General features: G+C 38.3%; 2 protein-coding genes across 6 annotated transcripts; both read left to right on the top strand.

Moving 5' to 3' along the window:
• Positions 1 to 1637: 1637 nt before the first annotated feature.
• LOC137737997 (putative E3 ubiquitin-protein ligase LUL4) lies at positions 1638 to 7424 on the top strand. Of its 5 annotated transcripts, none has more exons than XM_088683041.1 (4): positions 1638 to 2514; positions 4601 to 5111; positions 5428 to 5574; positions 7132 to 7424. In XM_088683041.1, the coding sequence occupies exons 1-3, from the start codon at positions 1847 to 1849 to the stop codon at positions 5539 to 5541; spliced, it is 1293 nt and encodes a 430-aa protein (XP_088539167.1). In that variant the 5' UTR covers positions 1638 to 1846; the 3' UTR covers positions 5542 to 5574; positions 7132 to 7424. The 5 variants fall into 5 exon arrangements, with proteins under 5 accessions (XP_088539167.1, XP_088539169.1, XP_088539170.1 ...); XM_088683043.1 differs by lacking the exon at positions 7132 to 7424 and adding an exon at positions 6157 to 6709; XM_088683044.1 differs by lacking the exon at positions 7132 to 7424 and adding an exon at positions 6048 to 6709.
• Positions 7425 to 15337: 7913 nt separating this feature from the next.
• On the top strand, positions 15338 to 18209 carry LOC137736768 (heavy metal-associated isoprenylated plant protein 32). The gene is made up of 3 exons (XM_068476028.2): positions 15338 to 15841; positions 15984 to 16059; positions 16219 to 18209. Exons 1-3 carry the CDS (start codon positions 15812 to 15814, stop codon positions 17787 to 17789), a joined length of 1677 nt encoding a protein of 558 aa, XP_068332129.2. The 5' UTR covers positions 15338 to 15811; the 3' UTR covers positions 17790 to 18209.
• Positions 18210 to 20440: the final 2231 nt, after the last annotated feature.

The following is a 20440-nucleotide window of genomic DNA, read 5'->3' as shown; positions in this document are numbered from 1 at the left end:
CGATTACGAGCATTTTTATATTTTTTTCACATTTTTTGCACTTGTAAATTAATTATTATAATTTTTAATATGTTTGGTATTTTTAAATTACCTAATATTTTATTTTTAATGTGTTTTATAATTTTTTATTCTCACTCTTTGCCTATAGTATACTATAAAAACAAATAAATAAATAAATAAAACTAAATTTTTTTAAATTTATATAGAATAATAATTAATAAACAATACACACATATCCACTATATCTATTGTATTTTATAGTAGTTTAAAAAATTAAAATCATCAAAATAACCTTTTTTTTATCGTGTTAAAACAGGTTACCCGCGTGCCACTCTCGTGTAAACCTGTTAAGGACCCATTATTAACATGTTCTTATCGTGTGACTTGATAACGACCCGATTAGTTATCGTGTTGACCCGAAACTCATTATTTTCGTATCGTTTATGTGTCATATTAACGGGTCGTATAAGAAATTGCTATGTCTAATAATAAGTGTATTATGTACAAATTTACTTGCTTTGTTTGCTGAAACTGCTTATGTTAAATTAATCATTTTGCAATATGTTGTAGCTTAATTGATTAATAGTGTTTTTGTTTCTTTTTAATTCAAAGTTCCAAGTTTGAAAAAACGCTTATCTCTCGTAATGACGCACGTATGGAACGAAAAGCCTTCAGAAATTAATCCCTTCAAATCCATTCAATTCAACCTTACGAATGAAAGAATTGAATCCATTGGTTTAAAAAAATAAATAAATAATCAAAGTCAGAAATGTTGAATCATAGACCAACCAAAATTAGTGTTAAAAAATTTAAAAATATGTCAGCAACCTAAAATTCTATATAAACCTCGAATTACCCCAAACCGTGGCAAATAGTATCCTTAACGTTTTTATACACAAATAATTGGTCAATTTTTTTTCGTGATCCTTATGGTGATATCCTACTTTTAAATAGATTCATGTGGTGAAAAAGTTATAAATTGTAATTATGTGGTGAAATTCGTTATCACTCATTGTCCAAATTGAATTTTTTCCTCATTCTTCTGTTATTTGTAAGGACAAAAATTGTTATTTTTGTTTTTATTGATTCCATCAACCAAACATAAAGTGCCATATGGACATAATTTTTTATTTTATTTTTAACACTTTTAGAGCTACAATAAAAGAATAAATAAACAATAAAATTACAAGGTTCATATTACCAGACTTTCTCATTTCAAGATAGCCAAAAGTTCAAATTCAAGATTTAAAAAATCACAAAGTACCGCACCGCGTTTAGGTTATAATATAAGTTATTATGCAAACATTAAATTTAGTTTCATTTTAAGAAGAACAGTGGTGGACGGGATGGCTAGTGTTATGTGGGAGAGAGGGGGGAAGGTGGTGGGTGGTCGTTGTTGATGTGGCTAACAAGGGTAGGGATTGGGGAGAGATTTTTTTTTTGTTTTTGTTGATTATAAAAAAAGTGGAATTACCAAAAAGAAAAGGAAAGAGAATGGAATGACTTTTTTACCTCTGCATGTGGATGAGATTTTAACAGAAATTTTAATTTGGACTACAATTGATAACGAACTTCATCACAGAATTAAAATTAACACTTTTTTGTTTTTATAGAGGTCAATTTAAAAATAATGACTCACCATACGGACGAAGAAAAAAATTTAGCCCAAATAATTGGACTCTTCACGCGAACAAAACGCGATCTTGTTCCTTTCTCCTTTTTCCTACAGTCGTCGTCTAGACGCGCGGTTTCCAGACCAAGCCTCCCCAAAACCCACCATTTTTGTTGACTCACATTTCACAACCCAAAAGCTTTGATCTTTTCTTCTTCCCCAAATTTCTCAGAAATGGGGATTTCATGGAGCAGCAGCAGAAGAAGAAACAACTATTACCAAAACCCACCACCGCCTCCGCCGCCACCGCCGCCACGTCAACTCCATTACATCTCAAGTTCTCATCCTTATTACTCATCAGAACATGCCTCTCTTTCTCCACCGCCACCGCCACCGCCACCTCCACCTCCACCTCCACCTCCTCCTCCACCGCCACCTGGTCCTCTGGTTTCTGCCTCTTCTTCTTCTTCCTCTTTTTCTTTTACTTCAAATAATAACCACCCATATGCCAATTCCGCCACGCCTTACACTCCACAAGGACCGCAGCCCAGAGCTCCTTACCCCACCCACCCTCTTCCTTTCCCGCCTCCGCCGCCGCAAACCCATTACAGCTACGGCCAATACAACTCCTGCAACCATGGGAATTCCATGATGGGGCGCTTCAGTTACAATTACAATTACAATTACCAGCGGCCTTATAATTATGGTGCCAGTCAGAGTAATGGGTGGCCCGCAGTTCGGCCTCCGCCTCCGCCTCCGCCGCCTTACGTTGAGCATCAGAACGCCAAGAAGGTTAAGAACGATGTCAACGTGCGTAAGGACACGTTGAGGCTTGAGATTGATGAGCTGAACCCTGATCAGCATTTAGTGTCTTTCGTTTTTGACGCCATTTATGATGGGAGGTGAGCAAATTGGGATTCTTTTCTTTGTATTTGTTTTGCTTCTTGAATTGTTCTATGTCTATGTCTATGTTTGAAGCTTGTAGCTTGTGATAGATTCTTTTCTTTGTATTCATGCTGAGTGTTGTGGACAAGAAATGGGATGGGGTTTCGATCTCAAAGTTATCGGCATTTAGGACCTGAGAATATTAAACCTTTAATAGTATAAGCTTAAGTTTAAGAATTTGAGTTAGCCGAGATGGAATTTCCGTAGCAATTAATAGGCAGAGAGTGTGCGTGTTAATGAGATATAAGGGAAGAGAAATATGATGCTGCTTTCGAATTCATTGTCGATATCCATGAAAATGGAATGATAGTGTTGCTCCTATGGTACTGAACCAGATGAAATTAGGGGAGGTGGGATAAAGTTCCCATATGTGATCAATTAGAAGGGTAAAGAGATAATACTCTGTGAGTTATACATAACAATTTGAATTCAAACTGCCATTATATTGATTATCTAAGCATATGAAAGTTTAATAAGATGCGGGACTTATGAAACGACTGTTACTTGATGCTTATATTTGAGTTTTAGCTGATGTAATTGCTGATGGAATTCTTAAAACAAATGGAGCTCATGAATTTCGCCTTTTAATATGTTTCCTCGCTTGGGGGATGACAGTGGTAGATATGAACATAAACAAGAAATTAGCTACGGCCGTCAATGTTCGCTGGCAAATCAATGATTCAAATAATTTCACATTTGTGTGTGAAGTATAATTATTTGGTAGAAATTTGAGCTCTGCACCCTGAAGCTCTAGGTTTTTTTTTTTTCTATCTTGAGAAGGTATGGGTCCTCCTCCCATAGGAAGGTTCCCTATCATATACAAAGGCTTAATTTTTTTGCTTTTGTTTGTTGAACACTGCTCTCAAGAGGAAGTAGAAATAGGAAGGAATATATCTAGGTGGGTTCTTGTCTAGAAAATAAGAGTTGCAAGGGTCTATATCTAAAGAACCCTATAATTTACTGCAATCGCTTGTTTGGGCCTAGCTTATCTTTCAGTTTTTCCAGATTACTGCTTTTCATGATAAACTCTGGATTAGGAGGTCATACTACCTTTGATATACTTCACTAATCCTACAGAAAAGAGGGTCATACTGGCATCTAACCGAACCTTCTCACATTTGATTATCTTTACCAAAGTAAGATGCAGCTATGTTGAAACTGTTTCGTAGAGCTTTCGTCAAATATTTCATAGGTTTTGAGAAATCATCATGTAAAGTAACAGTTTTATCTTTGTAATTGAGTCTATATGCTCTTGCGCTTCATGTAAGGCAATTCTTTTTTAAGCAACTCTTTATTATTTGGTCCACCCTGTTTCTAGTACCAGTGGTGCTATAGTCCATGTCTTGTTTATCCACATTTCTTTCAGTCTAGAGGTTTAAAAATATCAAATTATAATTGAGCAGTGTGAGAAAAAAAACAAAAAAACAAAAAAACAAAAAAAAAAAAAAAAAAAAAAAACGTTAAAATGCAATTTGAAGCAGTAAATTGAGTCTTTTGATCCTCATATTAAAAAGAGTTATGAACTTATGATAAAATATGTGACTTGTTCATTGAAGTATTATATTTAATTTGCTTTTCAAAAGTGCTTGGATACAACTTTCTTGAGTTAGTGCTACTTGTGTTATGCAGAAAACCATGCTGGTAGGCGCTTTAGTTTGTCTGCACTTTTGTCTATATATTTGATGTGAGATTAGCATTCTTAAGTGCAAGAGTTACTGTCCAGAAGTAGCACTATGTAAAACATTTTGTGTTATGATTGCTGCATATTCCTGCTGAGCATTTGCGTGGAGCCAGCTATATATGTAGTGCATGTATATGGCACTCACCCTATGCGTTTTCCGTATATAGAAAAAAAAGTGGGTTCCGCTTACATCACATGCCTATTTGGCCACGGTCATGATTTTCTAACAGTAAAGACCATGGCTAGTTCTCCATGGTTTATTGGTAACAGTTTCCATTTTCTTAACAGTATTGTTAGGTGGTCGTCATTTCTTAAGGGCTATATCACGTTCCTTTTTTCTGATCAAGTCTTCTTATTGACAGCGTCACGGTTTTCTACTTTGCCAAGGAAGAGCCAGAGTGTAGGTTTGTTCCACTATTTCCTGAAGCATTTATACCGGTGAGAGTTCCCTTTCAGAAGGGTCTTGGCCAAAAATTTCGTCAGCCCTCAGGAACAGGCATTGATTTAGGCTTCTTTGAGTTGGATGATCTTTCAAAACCATCACCTGGAGAAGATGTATTTCCCCTTGTGATATCTGCTGAAACATGTTTGCCACCTGATTCAACAGATGAGCATGTTGGTGAGCCTGCCCCAGATGCTTCCCCTCGTATGCAGATTACTCAAGCTGTACTGGAAAAGAACAATGGTGACCATTTCCAAGTGAAAGTAATTAGGCAGATACTGTGGATTGATGAAGTTCGGTATGAGCTACGTGAGATATATGGAATAGGAACCTCGACAGTGGAAAGCTTTGATGACACTGAACCAGGGAAGGAATGCGTGATATGCATGACTGAGCCTAAGGACACTGCTGTGTTACCTTGTCGACATATGGTGAGAATGTGTCTAAGATACATAATTATATTGAGAGGGTTCTAATTATCATAGAGTATGCTGGAGAATCTGCACTTATACCATATGCTAGAAAATCTATAAAGAATGATGGTCTGGAAGATTCAAGCCCATTGTGCTCGAGGATGTCTCTTGTGGTCGTGAATAGACTCATCCAGGCAGATGGGCTTGACTCATCCAATAATGCATCTGTGATAGTCCCACACTAGATTTCTGTTAAATTTCTTGTTATCCTGCTTCTTTGGTTAAAATTTTATAGACTACAGTTGTTTATTCTCATTTCATTTCTATTTTCCAGTGTATGTGCACTGACTGTGCAAAAGAATTGCGGATACAATCCAATAAATGCCCTATCTGCCGTCAACCCATTGAGGAACTTATAGAGATCAAGATAAATAAAAGTGAGCAATGAAGATACTTGTTTCTCCATACTACGTGGATTGTGGTATGACTATCGAATTCTTTTTATCTGTGTGTTTTCACTTGTATAAAGGCATTTTTGTTTGTTTTGTTTTGTATATTGTAATTGCTGCGTTGCTTTCTAATATTCATGTGACTATCTTTACATAGATGATTCAAATTTGATCCTCAAAGACTGAAATTTCTTAACTACTATACATACACATGGTGTGTGCAAACCGCAAGCTCTCTTCAATGGTTCCCTCTACAAGCAACTTGTTTAGAATTTAAGGAAAAAAAAAAAAACAAATAAGTAAAAACTGTGGGTTTGATTTCCTTGATTGTTTTCTGAAGCTTGTATACATTTAAGGAGCCTTCATCTTTTCATTTTCCATATTCAAGGCGATGTTTGAATAACTTTTTGAATTTTATGAGGTTTACAGTATTTCCTTACAAGTTATCAATTTCCATGCTTTTTTTCTCCACACTCCTCACCATTTTCTTTTCTTGGGGGAGAAGAAGAAAGCGGGAGAGGCATGTGTTTGTTAACTTTCCGCTTCTTTAGTCAATTCTCTATGATATCTTTACATGCGATGTATATATCTTTATGTGTACATATGGATTCAAGGAAGAGAATGAAGAACATTCTAGGTTGGGACATCTAGAAGGACAAACATTCTGTGTCTCAAGGAAGTACTTTTTTCACTCTGGGATACATCTGAAAAAGTTTGGGAGGGAATGTTTTCCGTTGAAGTTAGAGTGTAAAGGAACAACTTAAGAATCTATAAAGCTTAGGTGGGACAATTTGCATCTTATTGAACATCCTTTCTGTATTTGGTCTGAGTCCTTTATTTCGTATGTGTCATAATCCTACTTTATTAACCTTCCTTAACTACATTACAAATTGCTGGTAATATCCCGCTTAGATTATCCAAGCAGTGTTTATGAAATCACCAGCTGTTTTGTTGTTACCATACAAAACTTCATGCGTTACCTCGTCACGTTGTATTCTTACATTTAAGGGTACCTCTGTATAATTCATTGCTATTTGCCTACACCAAATGTGAGCCATAGAAGTCCTATATTGATCACCCATTTTCCTCTGTATATCCTGCATCCTTCATAATGTTGTCTGTTGCAGTCTGTTAAGCACTGTATATATGTATATTCACTTCTGCAACTTGTTGATATCGTTCCGAAACACTTGTGCAAAGAATTGGTTTCCTTTTTCTCTTCTGGTTTGAAAAAGAACAACAAAGAAATTTTGTGACAAATTTCATTAATTACTATTGTCATTGCGTACGGACTTCTGATCGAAATTGTTAGAATCTTACTTATTACGTTCACATAATCTGCAGAAGCACATTGTATTTTTATGGTAATTTTCCAAGTTACAGACGAATCATTGTGTCAAAAGTCAACTTCTTAGCATCCACCCCTCCATTATTTTCCCACACACACAAAAATCAAGGGTTGAAACGAGTAAAAAGCGTTTGCAGAGAGCATGTGGGTTGGCAAGCATTTTTTTGGTTTGCAGGCAAAAATCTAATAAATGACGACCTTAAATCTCTCTCTCTCTCTCTCTCTCTCTCTCTCTGTGCAGAGGGCCATGTGGTGCTTCATGTGACAAATTCTGCATAAATGGCAATGGCATTGCTTGGCCGCCCAAGTCATTCCTTTTTAAAACCCTCACGCTGAAAAGATGTTATGTTCCATTTATAAGAGAGGCTACTGAGCTACCCGCTTGACATCATTCAAATTTCAACAAAGTTGAAAGGCCCCATTGTATTTTAGACCTTTCTGCTTTCAAGTGTTGCCGTGTTGATCACCGTCTCTTTGTGTATGGAGGCTAAATGGAAATTGAAAACCCCACAATAGTTTTCACCCTTTTTTCTATATGTTTTCCCTGAGATTCTCAGCTATTTCCAGTTGTATATTCTTTTGGGTCTGTCTATCTATCTCATCATAAGAGGGTATACAACCGGTTGTAAGGCAGAATTCACATGAGAGAGATAAACATAAGCAGATATACAACTGAAGATGTAAATACACAATTGGTTACGAAGCAGATTCCACGTAATGAGAGGTAGTTATATGCACACATACAACTAGAGATAGAGATATGCAACCAGTTACAAAGCAGATTTCACATGATTAGATTAATATACACAAATGAATATACAACCGGTCACAATCTCCAATGTTTATGAGGGATTCTAGCGTAGCTAAGTCTCATGGTATGAGAGACAGAGAAACAGGGATTACAACCAATGACAAGGCAGATCTTGCCCTGTTTATGAGTGTCACTTTTGTCAATGGTTTAGTTCAAACCTTTACCTAATCCACAAGTCACCTCAAAAACACAATCAATGCTTTAAAAGCAATCCTCTTCGTTTAAATTAGAACAGGAAACTAAGCCATTTGGTTTAGGTCCCTTTTCTCACCGTTCAAACATCCTTTTACTAGTAAAGTTGCCCCTTCAAAGGGGTAAAAAGCAAAAGCTTAAGGGGGAAAAAAGCCACTAGGGTTTTGTTTTATTGTCACCTCTCTCACCTCACCGTTAGGCTTCTAAGGACATCAATGATTGGTAACCTCATGAAACAAGTGTCCAAAACTCATGAAAAAACCTACCCGGAAGCAAGCAAAGCATGGTTCATCTGCATCAATGGAGGAGGAGGAGGAGGAGGAGGAGGAGGAGAGGACTTTGCTTGTGGCCCTCTGCAGTAGCTTTCTTCTGCCTAATTGCTGTTAACCTGATCCACAGCTACCTTTCTTTTTTTCTAAAAAACTTCTGTGACAGCCAATACTCACAATTTCTTCACCACGGATCACTGCTTTTGTGGAAAATACCAAAATCTTAGGTAGTTTATATTGTAAAAAGCTTCTTTCACTTTTTCCTTTTCCCCCATATTTTCCCACATTTCATAAATAATGGAGCTTCCATTGAACCAAACCCTTAGCCCAATTGGGAAATTCTTTCTTCTAGTTGGTGTATCAACTAGCAAACAATTTTGGGGAGAATGAATGATACATGTAGAAAAGGATACTTACACTCTTCATTTCCATCATTTTTTTTGGAAATTGTTATTATCACTCCAAAAATCTTATTTGACACTCCAAATTCTCTATAATTAGAAAAAAAAAATACACTTAAAATGAGTGTAGAATGAGATTTTTGGAGTGCTAATAACAGTTTTTTTTTTTTTTTTTTTTTTGTCGAATTATTTCCACCATTTGGGAATATGATATTTTTGCATGGGGGATTAGCAATTGGATTGTGGAATTTAAGCTAGTCTCTTTCACATACTTTTATGTTCTTTTTATCAATTAATGGCATTTAAAAACAGTATCTAAAATTTTGGATTAATAGAGCAATTTCAGAATTTTCTTCGTTAGTCCAGTTTACCAATTGATTCAATTTTCTAAACAATTTTTATTTACATTTGTTTATGTATTTGAAAATAAAATATTGTTTCAAATTCATAATGATTTTGAACTGTTATTGTGGAGAATGATTTTTACACACGCGTATAATTTACTCGACTGTCTTTGCAACTAAGAAAAGGATAGACAAGTTAGATTTGTCACAACTATGTGGTGTGAACCAAGTTCTATAATCCCTAAGATAGATGTAGTAGATTAAATAAATATGTAAGCTCTAAATTTCTTGGTACATGAATAATTACATCTTAAAGGTCGATGACTAAGTATTTATATAGTGGCAATTTTAAATTTGAAGGTGATTCACTAAGACACGCATGGCGTTACGTGATTGTCAATTTTGAAATTCGTAATCCAACCCATGAAGACATCATGCGTCTGACATTGGGAGACGTGACAATAAGTGCCAATTAATAGTCTTGTTTTAGAACCACATCGAGTATAACCAACATGGTTATAATTAAGCCACGATCTAGTCTACAAATTTAGTCTCCTTAGCATTACCCTTATTATCTTGTTGTTGATTATGCAGGATCATTCCTTATTCAACTTGTTCGGGCTAGATTATCCCTCGCACAACTCCCTCTGTCTTGCCTGTCGGGCAAAGTTCGTTGCTTGATTTACTGCAGCATAAGTTTAGAATTAGTTTGAATGGTGCCTTTGTGGGGCATTTATTAGGCTCCAAAGCTCACAATCAAAACTAATATAGATCTGAGCATGCCACTGTTATCTTTGTTCAACATATTATCTTTTTGGTTATTAGATTCGTTAGTTGCTTGCGCCACAAGTCATTTAGACTTCTTAATTCGTTGGGATTGTTTACAGATGGGTTAAGTCTATATCAAGTTCTTTTTCTTGCCTTGTAAACAAGGATTTTTATTTGAACATCGTATGTCCATTCATAAGGGAGTTCATGTTTAATTAGGTGATTTCCTCAGCGATCAACTTTTATTAAAAATATAGAAATAAGAGTAATTAGTTTGATAGGATTAAATATACAGAAAACCCCACAATAAGCAATGGAAAAGAACATAAAGACCAAATAAGATGCATAAAAGTTAGATCTACTGTATATAAATGCAAATGTAGGAGATTAGAGCAAGTTTTGTCTCCTCACAGACCATTCTCCTTGTGTTTTACAAAACATACATTTTTGGAAAGTAGAATATAACCAAGGTTTACAAAAGGGATTCGATACTACAAAAAGAAAATTGTAGCAGAGCTTCTAAAAATTGACAAAAAAGAGCTTTTCTACAGTGGTCCTAATGCTTGAAAAGAAAGGGGTAGACAAAATAAATGTCACATCCCAGTCTCGACTCCGCCGTAACACGATATTGTCCACTTTGGACCCCGGCCATGCCCTCACGGTTTTGTTTATGGGAACTCAGACGAGAACTTCCTAGTGCGTCACCCATCCTGAGATTGCTCTCGCGCAAACTCGTTTAACTTTGAATTTCCAATGAACTCCAAACCTAGTGAGCTCCCAAAAGGCCTCATGCTAAATGGAGGTGGATATGTACATATAAGGCACATCACCCCCTCTCCGATGGTCAATGTGGGATGTTACAATCCACCCCCTTAGGGGCTCAACATCCTCGTCGGCACACTCGCACCACACGACAGAGCTCTGATACCATTCTGTCACATCCCAGTCTCGACTCCGCCGTAACACGATATTGTCCACTTTGGGCTCCGGCCATGCCTTCACGGTTTTGTTTCTGGGAACTCAAACGAGAACTTCCGAATGGGTCACCCATCCTGAGATTGCTCTCATGTGAACTCACTTAACTTTGGAGTTCCAATGAACTTTGAAGCCAGTGAGCTCTCAAAAGGCCTTATGCTAAATGGAGGTGGGCATATACATATAAGGCACATTACCCTCTATCTGTTGGTCAATGTAGGATGTACAATCCACCCCTTCAGGGGCTCGACGTCCTCGTCGGCACACTTGCACCACACGTTAGAGTGGCTCTGATACCATTCTGTCACATCCCAGTCTCAGCTTTGTCGTAGCACGATATTGTCTGCTTTGGACCTCGGCCACGCCCTCACGATTTTGTTTCCAGGAACTCAAACGACAACTTCCCAGTAGGTCACCCATTATGAGATTGCTCTCGTGCGAACTCGCTTAACTTTGGAGTTCCGATGAACTCCGAAGCCAGTAAACTCCCAAAAGGCCTCGTGCTAAATGAAGGTGGGCATGTACATGTAAGGCACATCACTGCCTCTTCATTGGTCAATGTGAGATGTTACAATAAAGCTATTTCGTTTTTTGCTGTTAAGTTTAGAGTTGAGTGTGTTGAGAGTCTTTTCTTCTACATTCCTTGTTGCTTTTATAGACTTTCTTGCCCAAGTGTCCAAGCCTTCCATTTTTGGTGATAGCTTATGAAGCAAGGTGAGTCATCATCTAGTTTTGTTATTTACCTACCCATACCACAGAAAAGTACTTTTTATATGTGACTGACAAAACTCACATAGATTTCTTGCAAGACAGGATTTCTCGTTACTCAGCACACTGTCCTCACCGACTTTAGGTTTTTGATTTGGAACTCCTAAGCTAAGGATTTCAGTTCAAACTCGACGAAACAAAGCTCAAGAACCAGCTAAAAAAGATTGAGGCCTAGCTTCGGCTGCTTATGCTTCATCTCAGAATGATGGCGTTTGGGACCTTTCTTGTCGGCTCTATCTCGATCTGGCATGCCTCTGCAACGTCTTTCTTTCACACCAAAGAATAGAATAGCTTTATCACCATAGGACTTATACGAGATGCCCTGAGGTAAGCATTCGCTCAGAAAGAAGACTAGCTATATGCCTAACAAGCGAAGACTACAATTATATCATGCTACTTCCAGTTGACTGACTTCTTACTATTCAAAGCATCTCGAAATCAATGTATGAATAAAGAAAGTGAGTTGCCCTCTATCCCTTGTCACTTTTATCATAGGCTTGCTGTCTATTAGCTGCCAAAAATGATATTTAAATCTGTTTGGGCATGTGCTTCAACTAACTATAGCCAAGAAGCATTTGCAGGCCTGGGATTTTAATGAATTCATCCCAATGTTAATTATTCACCCAAACACAACCATGATGGGGTAATTGTTCATTACGTCTAGCTATATTTGAATAGTGTGAACTTTGCTAAGCCGTTTTGACTTAATATCATTGCTAAGAAAAACGACATGTTGTGATGTACTATATGTAGCGAGCATATGACCTTGACATATGTATCTTCTCTGCTAAGCGAAAATTTCAAGACCACGCCTCTTGAAATGTGTCAACTCGAGCTTCTTATGTACACGTGTTAAATCCTCAATAGGTGGTAATCTTTTTACCACAGTTATCTTCTTATGTACACCTTTAAGAGGTGGTAAGATTTTGTTTATCAATTTAAATATATTTCTTTTTAAGGTCGGTTTTCTTTTGTAGTCTCTAGTGATGTATTTTGATGTTACATTGTATATGAGTATTTTCACTGTACAAGTTGACCAAATTAAATGAAATGTGTTGGGTTTAGAGTGTACAATATAACGTGTTTGCAGTACACTTGATGTGTCCTTAATTGTGTAGAATCCTGTCATGAACTTTATAATACGTGTAAGTCGAATTAGTATGTAAGCTTTTTTGAGTTCGGATATGATTATGTATATATTGTAACATCCGATTAAACTTAATATGGAAGAGAGGAAATCGTGCTCTACCTCTGTAGTCGTAGTGAGGGGATTAAGTGCGCTTCCATGATTTTTCAGGTAATACGACCAGTCTCCAGAACAAGATTTCTCTAGCTGGGAAAGGGTTAGGGTGCTCTTATTCTATTTTTTCATCAAGAGCATGGATCAGTCTTCTAAAAGTCTCCGCCTAAGTATTAAATGGCTAGCCACCATTACAATTAATCCTCAGGCATTTAAAAAAATAAGAAAGGGTGCTTAGACACCTAGGCGTTAGGCCACAGCTCGCTGTCTGACTAGCTCCTAGCGCCTTTTAGAACCTTAACATGGATTGACTCTAATTCAAAACTTGTTTACCCTAACTATAAGTGCAAGACGTATTTCAATATTAAATTTACGGTTAACTTTATTTCCTATTAATTTTTACATAGAAGTATTGAAGTCAGTCTCTATTTTTTATATAACATTGCAGTTTGAACTTATCATCATCAATTTCATCTCACCTATTTATGTCTCTAAGATTAGTCTAATGGCCTTCCTTTGGCTAAGTTACATAATTTAAACTCAATACTTGAGTTTTTCTTAAAGCCAAGAGCAAATTATATAGGGTAAAGTACAAAAAATTACCTCAACTATTGGTGTCACGACACTTTCATACCTCATCTTTTAAAATTGACAATGTCATACCTCATCTTACGAATTTGTGCCAATGTCAGACGTCTGTCAGTTTTTCTGTTACTTTTTTTGTTAAATGTTGACGTGGCCAGAAACGGGACCCATTTTTATTAAAAAATTAATTATATATTAAAAATTAAAAAAAAAACAATAAACCAAAAAAAACCCATCAACCCGTGTCCCCCCTCCCCAAAAACCCAGATCCCCTTCTCTGAGTTCTCCCTCACCCAACCCTCTCTCTCACTCTCTTTCTCTCTTCTCTCTCCCTACAACCTGAATCCCTAAAATCCCAAAACCCATTGCCGGCAAGCTCTTAATCCTCTAAGTCGACAATCGCCGATTAACCCCAGACCCTTCCCCGCCACACCCGTTGGCTTCGGAGCTCTCCTTCTGGCACCATAGGTGCTTCTGGTTCCCCCACTTCAAATACCACGACAAGTTGAAATTGTGTAGAGGCTTCACCCTCTCAGAACCCATCGCCATGGACTTCACTTCCACTCTCTCCTCCTCATCCGACCCGCCTATATACACCATTTATCAGAAACTCAAACCAAAGAGAGTCACTTTCAGATCACAACTCTCTGTTTGTTTCTCACGCCTCCTCTGATTTTCTGGGAAAATCTCGGTATTTTCTGGGAAAAACGGAGAGTTTTTCTATTAGGATTGTTGTTGTTGTTATTTTTTTGTTTTTCTCTCGCAAATCGCCGGAGGGGCAGACTTCGGGGGCGAGGAGGAGAAGGGAATGTTGTTGTGGAGGTTGTGGCTAGAGTTAGGGTTTAGGGGCGATTAGGGATCGTGGCTGTCATCGCTGGAGTCAACGACAGAGGTAGGGTTGTCGTCGGTGGATCGGAGAGGAAAGTTGGGGGGGGGGGGACGGGTGGCAATGATTTCTAGGTTTTGGGATTTTAGGGATGTAGGTTGTAAGGAGAGAGAAGAGAGAGAGGCGAGAGAGAGAGATGAGAGAGAGAAAAGAGAGAGGGTTTGGTGGGAAAGAACTCAGATAAGGGGATCTGGGTTTTTGGGGAGGGGGGACACGGGTTGATGGGTTTTTTTTGCTTTTTTTGTTTTTTTTTTAATTTTTAATTTTTAATTATTTTTTTTAAATATTTAATTATTTTTTTAATAAAAATGGGTCCCATTTCTAACAACGTCAGCATTTAACAGAAAAACTGACGGATGTCTGACATTGGCACAAATTCTTAAGATGAGGTATGTCATTGTTAATTTTAAATGATGAGGTATGAAAGTGTCGTGACACCAATAATTGAGGTGTTTTTTTGTACTTTACTTAATTATATATTTGATAAAATGCCTCTCAAATTTTTTGTGTGAATTTTGTTTTCTTTTAAGACCTCTTGCATCACCACAAATCCCTGCCATTGGTTGATTTATGTCAAAAGAAGTTGACATTGCGAGGAATTTACTCACTCAATGGCATTGGATTCACTCAAACCCTCAAAATCCAGTCGATTTTAAAGAGGTGGTCAGGTAAAAATGTTTCTGCCAAGTTCAAGTTCTCGCTTTTCCCGTCAACAAAGCAAGCGTATACACGAAACGAAAGAGGTCTTATTTAATGGCGTTATTTATTGTACCACCCATTTTTGGGAGAGGAAAATCTGACACAGTTTTCATCCGCATCCGCTGATAATAATTATCAAAGATTAAATCCAAATCTTACCCTTTTCAATTCACCATCACTATTTAACACTCAACCTCCTCCCCCAGTTCTCCATCACTATTTGGCTTCCGAGCCAAGCCAAATTGCAGGGCAGAGAAATAATAAAATAGCAATAATATCAGTAAATAATAAAGCCCCAAAAATAAAGAGTGAGAAAACGCCTTGGAGGAGGGACCATTCTCTCTCTCTCTCTCTCTCTCTCTCTCTGTGTTTTAGCTCACTCCTCTTTCTCTCTCTCTCTTCTCTCTCTCTCTCTCTGTTTTAGCTCACTCCTCTCTCTCTTCTCTCTCTCTCTCTCTGTTTTAGCTCACTCCTCTCTCTCTCTCTCTTCTCTCTCTCTCTCTCTGTTTTAGCTCACTCCTCTCTCTCTCTCTCTTCTCTCTCTCTCTCTCTCTCTCTCTTCTTTTTCTCTCTCTCTCTCTCTCTCTCTATTTTAGCTCACTCCTCTTTCTCTCTCTCTCTCTAACCCTGAAATACAGGAAGCAGAGATACCCATTAGAGTTTAATGTCTACCCACCTCTTCTTCTGAGCTCCTCTCTCTCCCTTCCTCTCTCTCTCTCTCTCTCTCGCTCTCTCTCTACAAAGACTGAAACTTTGTTGGTTCTAAACTTTCTCTGCTTAGAGAAACGCAGACCCATTTGTTCTCTCTGTGTTCTTTGCTAGGAAAAAGTCCCCAAAAGAAACGTGAAACAACCCATTTTCCGTAGCTCCTGTAATTTCACCTCCCCCTCTCTCTCTCTCTCTCTCTCTGTTTTCTGTAGCTTCTGTTTGTTAGATCTATTAGTTGTAACCTTGTGTTAATTTGTTGCATTTGAGCTGTGATTATGAGTAAAGAAGAGTTCTTGAAGATCCAGGTACACTCTTTCACTCTCGTTATTAATTCTTTGCTTCATTTGAACTCAAATGTCTCTATTTTTTTTACTTTTATTTTTTTATTCACCTTTGTGAATATTTCTTTTTACTCTGCTGTATTCTTTGGGTTATTTGTACATGCAGAAATGTGTTCTCAAAGTGAACATCCACTGTGATGGATGTAAACACAAAGTAAAGAAAATTCTGCAGAAAATCGATGGTATGCTCCATTTCAACCCATATTTTAAATTCGGTCACAAAAATGTTTCTATGTGATGAATCACGTTTCCCCTTTTGGTTTTGTGTGATACGAATATCAAAGTTTGCATCATTTTTCTGAAATTTTGTTGGTTAATATTGGGTTTTAATTTTTGAACAGGGGTTTTCACCACCGACATAGATTCAGAGCAGGGGAAGGTGACGGTCTCCGGAAATGTGGACCCTGCTATTCTGATTAAGAAGCTTGCAAAATCCGGCAAATATGCAGAGCTTTGGGGCGCTCCGAAGGCAAACAACAACCAGAGCAACCTCCCTAATCAGTTCAAGAACATGCAAATTGAAAATGGCAAGGGTGGAAACAATGGCGGTAAAGGCGGGCAGAATGGTGGTGGCGGCGGAGGCGGCGGTGCTAACAACCAGCCAAAGAGCGGCCAACAAGGCGGCCAGAAACCGCAGCAGCAGCAGCAGAACCAGCAGCTTCAGCAGCAGAACCAGCAGCTTCAGCAGCAGCAACTGCAGCAACTCAAGCAGCAGCAACTGCAGCAACTCCAGCAGCAACTCCAGCTGCAGCAACTCCAGCAAATGAAGGGGTTCCAAGATGTGAAGCTGCCACAATTGAAGGGCATGCAAATGCCCCTTAGTTTCAAGGACCAGAACCCGAACCCGAACCCGAACCCGAACCAGAAGGCGGTGAAGTTCAACATGCCGGAGGAAGAGGATTTGAGTGACGATGAGTACGATGACCTTGATGACGATGATGACTATGACTATGACGACGATGAGTTTGAATATGACATGGATGAGCCCCATCATCCTCACACAAAGGGGAAGCCTGTGGTGATGGGCAATGGCGGCCAGGGGATGCCTCCGAACATGGGGATGATGAATGAGATGATGAAGGGGAACCATCCTCAGATGATGAATGCCGCCGCCCAAAAGGGTGTTGGCGGGAATGGTGGTGCCCAGAATGGAGGTGGTGCTGTGGTTAATGGGAAGAAGGGAGGAGGAGGTGGTGGTGGGCCTGTGCCTGTTGGTGGTGGGAACAATGAGGGTAAAAATGGAAGTGCAGGAAAGAAGGGCGGTGCCGGTGGTGGAGACCAACACCACAATCAAGGAGGCGGGGGTGGAAAGAATGGAGGCAAAAATGGTGGTGGGGGAAATGCCAAGAATGGAAACAGTGGTCAAGGGGGTCCTAATGGGAGCATGAACAATGGCAATGGGGGTAAAAAAGTTGGTGGTGGCGGCGGAGGAGGAATGAGTGAAGTTCAAGCTATGAACAATGCTTTTCAGAACATGGGTGGGCGTCCTCAGGGCATGCCTGGAGTTAGTGTGGGTCAGATGGGCAACATGAACATGGGAATGGGGCCAATGGGCAGCATGCCTATGAGCCAAATGGGCAACATTCCAGCTGTTCAAGGCCTTCCGGCGGGTGCCATGAATGGCGGTGGTGGAGGCGCCGGCGGAGGGTACTTCCAAGGAGCTGGGCCTGAGGCCATGCCCGGTAACCCCTACCAACAACAACAATACTTGCAGGCTGTGATGAACCAGCAAAGGGCAATGGGCAATGAGAGGTTCCAACCAATGATGTATGCTAGGCCACCACCTGCTGTCAACTACATGCCCCCCGGCCCACCGGCGCCATACCCATACCCATACGCTCCTCCTCCAGCTGGTGAACCATACACTCACTTCTTCAGTGATGAGAACACCTCAAGTTGCAATGTGATGTGAAAAATAAAAAACGAACAATTGACTGAAAATTGGTCCTGCAGCTGCTGATTTGGGTTAATTTGCTGAGTTTGTCGTGGTTCTGGTGATTGCAGTTAATGGTTCTAAGATCTGATGCCATATTATACATGGAAATGCTTTTTAATTTCTCCTTTTTTTTTCCATCTTTGATCATCTTACCTTTTAATCCAAGTTAATTAGGGTTTAATTAAGAATAGGGAGTATTTATAGATAATATATTTAAAGTAATTAGGGGAGGAGATGGGGATGTAAGTGTAGGGAGAGGAGATAATGCTCTGCTCTGCTCTGCTGTCTCTGTTTTTTATGAGGATGTTTATATATGTTTATAAGTTGCAGAAGCAAAAATAAGATGAAAAGAGAAGGGGAGGCCCCATCTCTCTCTCTGCCCGTTTTCTCTCATAATTTCAATTCCAAATCCTCTCTTATTTTCATTTCATCAGAATTGTTCATGGGCTTTGCTCATCATCTTTGTACAAATTTTTCTTCAATGTGATTGACATCATGGATGTTTTGGGTGGTAGGTCCACCTAAATGAGTAGGGCTAGTGGAAATCTGCAATCTTCAACACTGTTTCTAGTAGCCACTGTTTACAAAGATAAAAGAATCATTGATTTGATTCTCCCTAATGCGATGAGATCAAATTTCAAAGTTCAGACCTTCAGAGTGTCTCTATTAAAATTGAAATTAAAATATGAATAGAAAAGAAAATTTTGTATAAATTAACAATACATAGATAGTTTTAATGCTTGACCAAAAAAAAAAAAAAAAAAAGTTTTTAATGCATATGTCCTAGGGTTATATTCAAGAAATACTTTTCCCCTAAAGATAATGAGTTATTACATGTAAATAGCAGTGATTAGTGTTTTTCACATTTCATGTCTCCTTTTTCTTTACTTTTATTTTTTTTCATTAATTCTCCCTACTGTCATTAAAAAAGTGATTTATGTACTCTCTTTAATGATTTGTTTCAAAACAAATCAAGAGTCGTAATTAAGGTAGAGATTTGAAGAAGATAAAAGAGAGTATATAAATCACTCTAATCATTTCCAAAGCTAGAAAAAAACATGGAGAGTATAAGCAAACACATTTGTTTCTCTTCCTTAGTTTTATCTATTATTTTTGGGAAGTGTTATTGGCATTCCAAAAATTTCATTATACATTTCTTTCAAGTGTATTTTTCTTTCATAATATAAAAAGTTTGGAGTGTAGAATGAGATTTTTAGAATGCAAATAACAATTCTCTTATTTATTTATTTATTTAATCTGATAATTATAAATAAATAAACATATGCGACAGACTAACAAAAACGGTGCGAAAATCAATTCAAAAAATAAACAAAATGGGAGTGGTTTTGAAATATGGACTGTAAATTCTGTGTATATCGGGTAAAATGAGAAGAGGAAGAAACAAAGTGTAGAAGGTGTTGACAAAGACAAGGTAACAACTTTACATTTTGGAGAAAATCTAACGGCGTTGACACTTCGAACAGAAATTCAGGTCTGCGTCTTATCACAGGAAAGATGGAAAGAAAGAGAATCACCAAAAAAAAAAAAATTACAAACAGAGCAGAAGATGAAGGAGGGTGGCCCCCATAACACAAACAGGATGTGTTGGATGCGTTGGATTCGTCACATGATGATCATGATGATAGTGGAGGAGCTGCACTGCTGCTGCTGCAATGCTGCCATGCTGCCATGCTGTTCCGTCGTCGAGCTCCATCCATCAGCCACTGTCTAATCAGACAGCGATTGATGGGAAGCTCAGTGTACGTACCCAAAAGTACTTGTCTGTTTCCCCTCGGCTTACCATTCCCTTGCATATAATTATAATAAAACTTTGATTAACGAGAAGCAAAAGTTTAATTAATAAGTAACTAATTGGGTCAAGCTTTGGGTTACTAATTTGCTAATTTAGTAGCATAATCAATAAACTAAAGTCTAGTAGGATTTTTTTAAAGTTTAACTGGCTGCAACCAATGACTTCTGTTTAATAATTTGTGTTTGCTTTAATAGCTTATTATGGTAAGAGTTTTTGTAACATCCCACATCGTTCAGGGAAGTGATCCTTAAATGTATATTCTCATCCCTACCTAGGACGAGGCCTTCTAGGAGCTCACTGGCTTCGGGTTCCATGGGAACTCCGAAGTTAAGCGAGTAGCGCGCGAGAGCAGCACGCGAGAGCATTCCCATGATGGGTGACCCGCTGGAAAGTTCTCGTGTGAGTTCCCAGAAACAAAACCGTGAGGGTGTGCTGGGGGTCCAAAGCGGACAATATCGTGCTGTGGTGGTGGAGCGGGCCCGAGAAGTGGTCCCCCGAGCGGGGATATGACAATTTTTAACTGAGATTGTACATAATATTATACTAAAATAAACATGCAATGTAAGACTATTATTTTATATGTTATGGTAATGGTTGTTACAAGTTATAGGAATCGAATTGTTGACGTAATTTGTAAGTGATCAATTGTTTTTATGGATAGATTTCTTCTTTTTAACTCGTTGTTTTTCATATTTAAACACTCGCTATAGCATATATTAATTTAATGATACCGCTTGTAATAAAAAAAATTAACCAAATTTAATTTCAACTGGCTTCCAACCACAATTTGTCTTTTAAGTTAGCGAGTGTATGA

The sequence above is a fragment of the Pyrus communis genome, chromosome 13, assembly GCF_041283825.1.
Source record: "Pyrus communis isolate YQ-2024b chromosome 13, ASM4128382v1, whole genome shotgun sequence".
NCBI classification, from domain to species: Eukaryota; Viridiplantae; Streptophyta; class Magnoliopsida; order Rosales; family Rosaceae; genus Pyrus; species Pyrus communis.
Note: the sequence above shows the minus strand (reverse complement) of the source record. Positions and strands in the feature narration are given on the sequence as shown.

What these genes read in the sequence shown, in the direction of transcription:
- LOC137737997 (XM_088683041.1), top strand. Translation starts at nt 1,847, where the DNA reads ATGGGGATTTCATGGAGCAGCAGCAGAAGAAGAAACAACTATTACCAA. An exon ending in GACGCCATTTATGATGGGAG is followed by an intron (nt 2,515 to 4,600) that starts GTGAGCAAATTG and finishes TCTTATTGACAG; the next exon opens with CGTCACGGTTTTCTACTTTG. An exon ending in TGTTACCTTGTCGACATATG is followed by an intron (nt 5,112 to 5,427) that starts GTGAGAATGTGT and finishes TCTATTTTCCAG; the next exon opens with TGTATGTGCACTGACTGTGC.
- LOC137736768 (XM_068476028.2), top strand. Translation starts at nt 15,812, where the DNA reads ATGAGTAAAGAAGAGTTCTTGAAGATCCAG. An exon ending in AAGAGTTCTTGAAGATCCAG is followed by an intron (nt 15,842 to 15,983) that starts GTACACTCTTTC and finishes TTGTACATGCAG; the next exon opens with AAATGTGTTCTCAAAGTGAA. An exon ending in AATTCTGCAGAAAATCGATG is followed by an intron (nt 16,060 to 16,218) that starts GTATGCTCCATT and finishes ATTTTTGAACAG; the next exon opens with GGGTTTTCACCACCGACATA.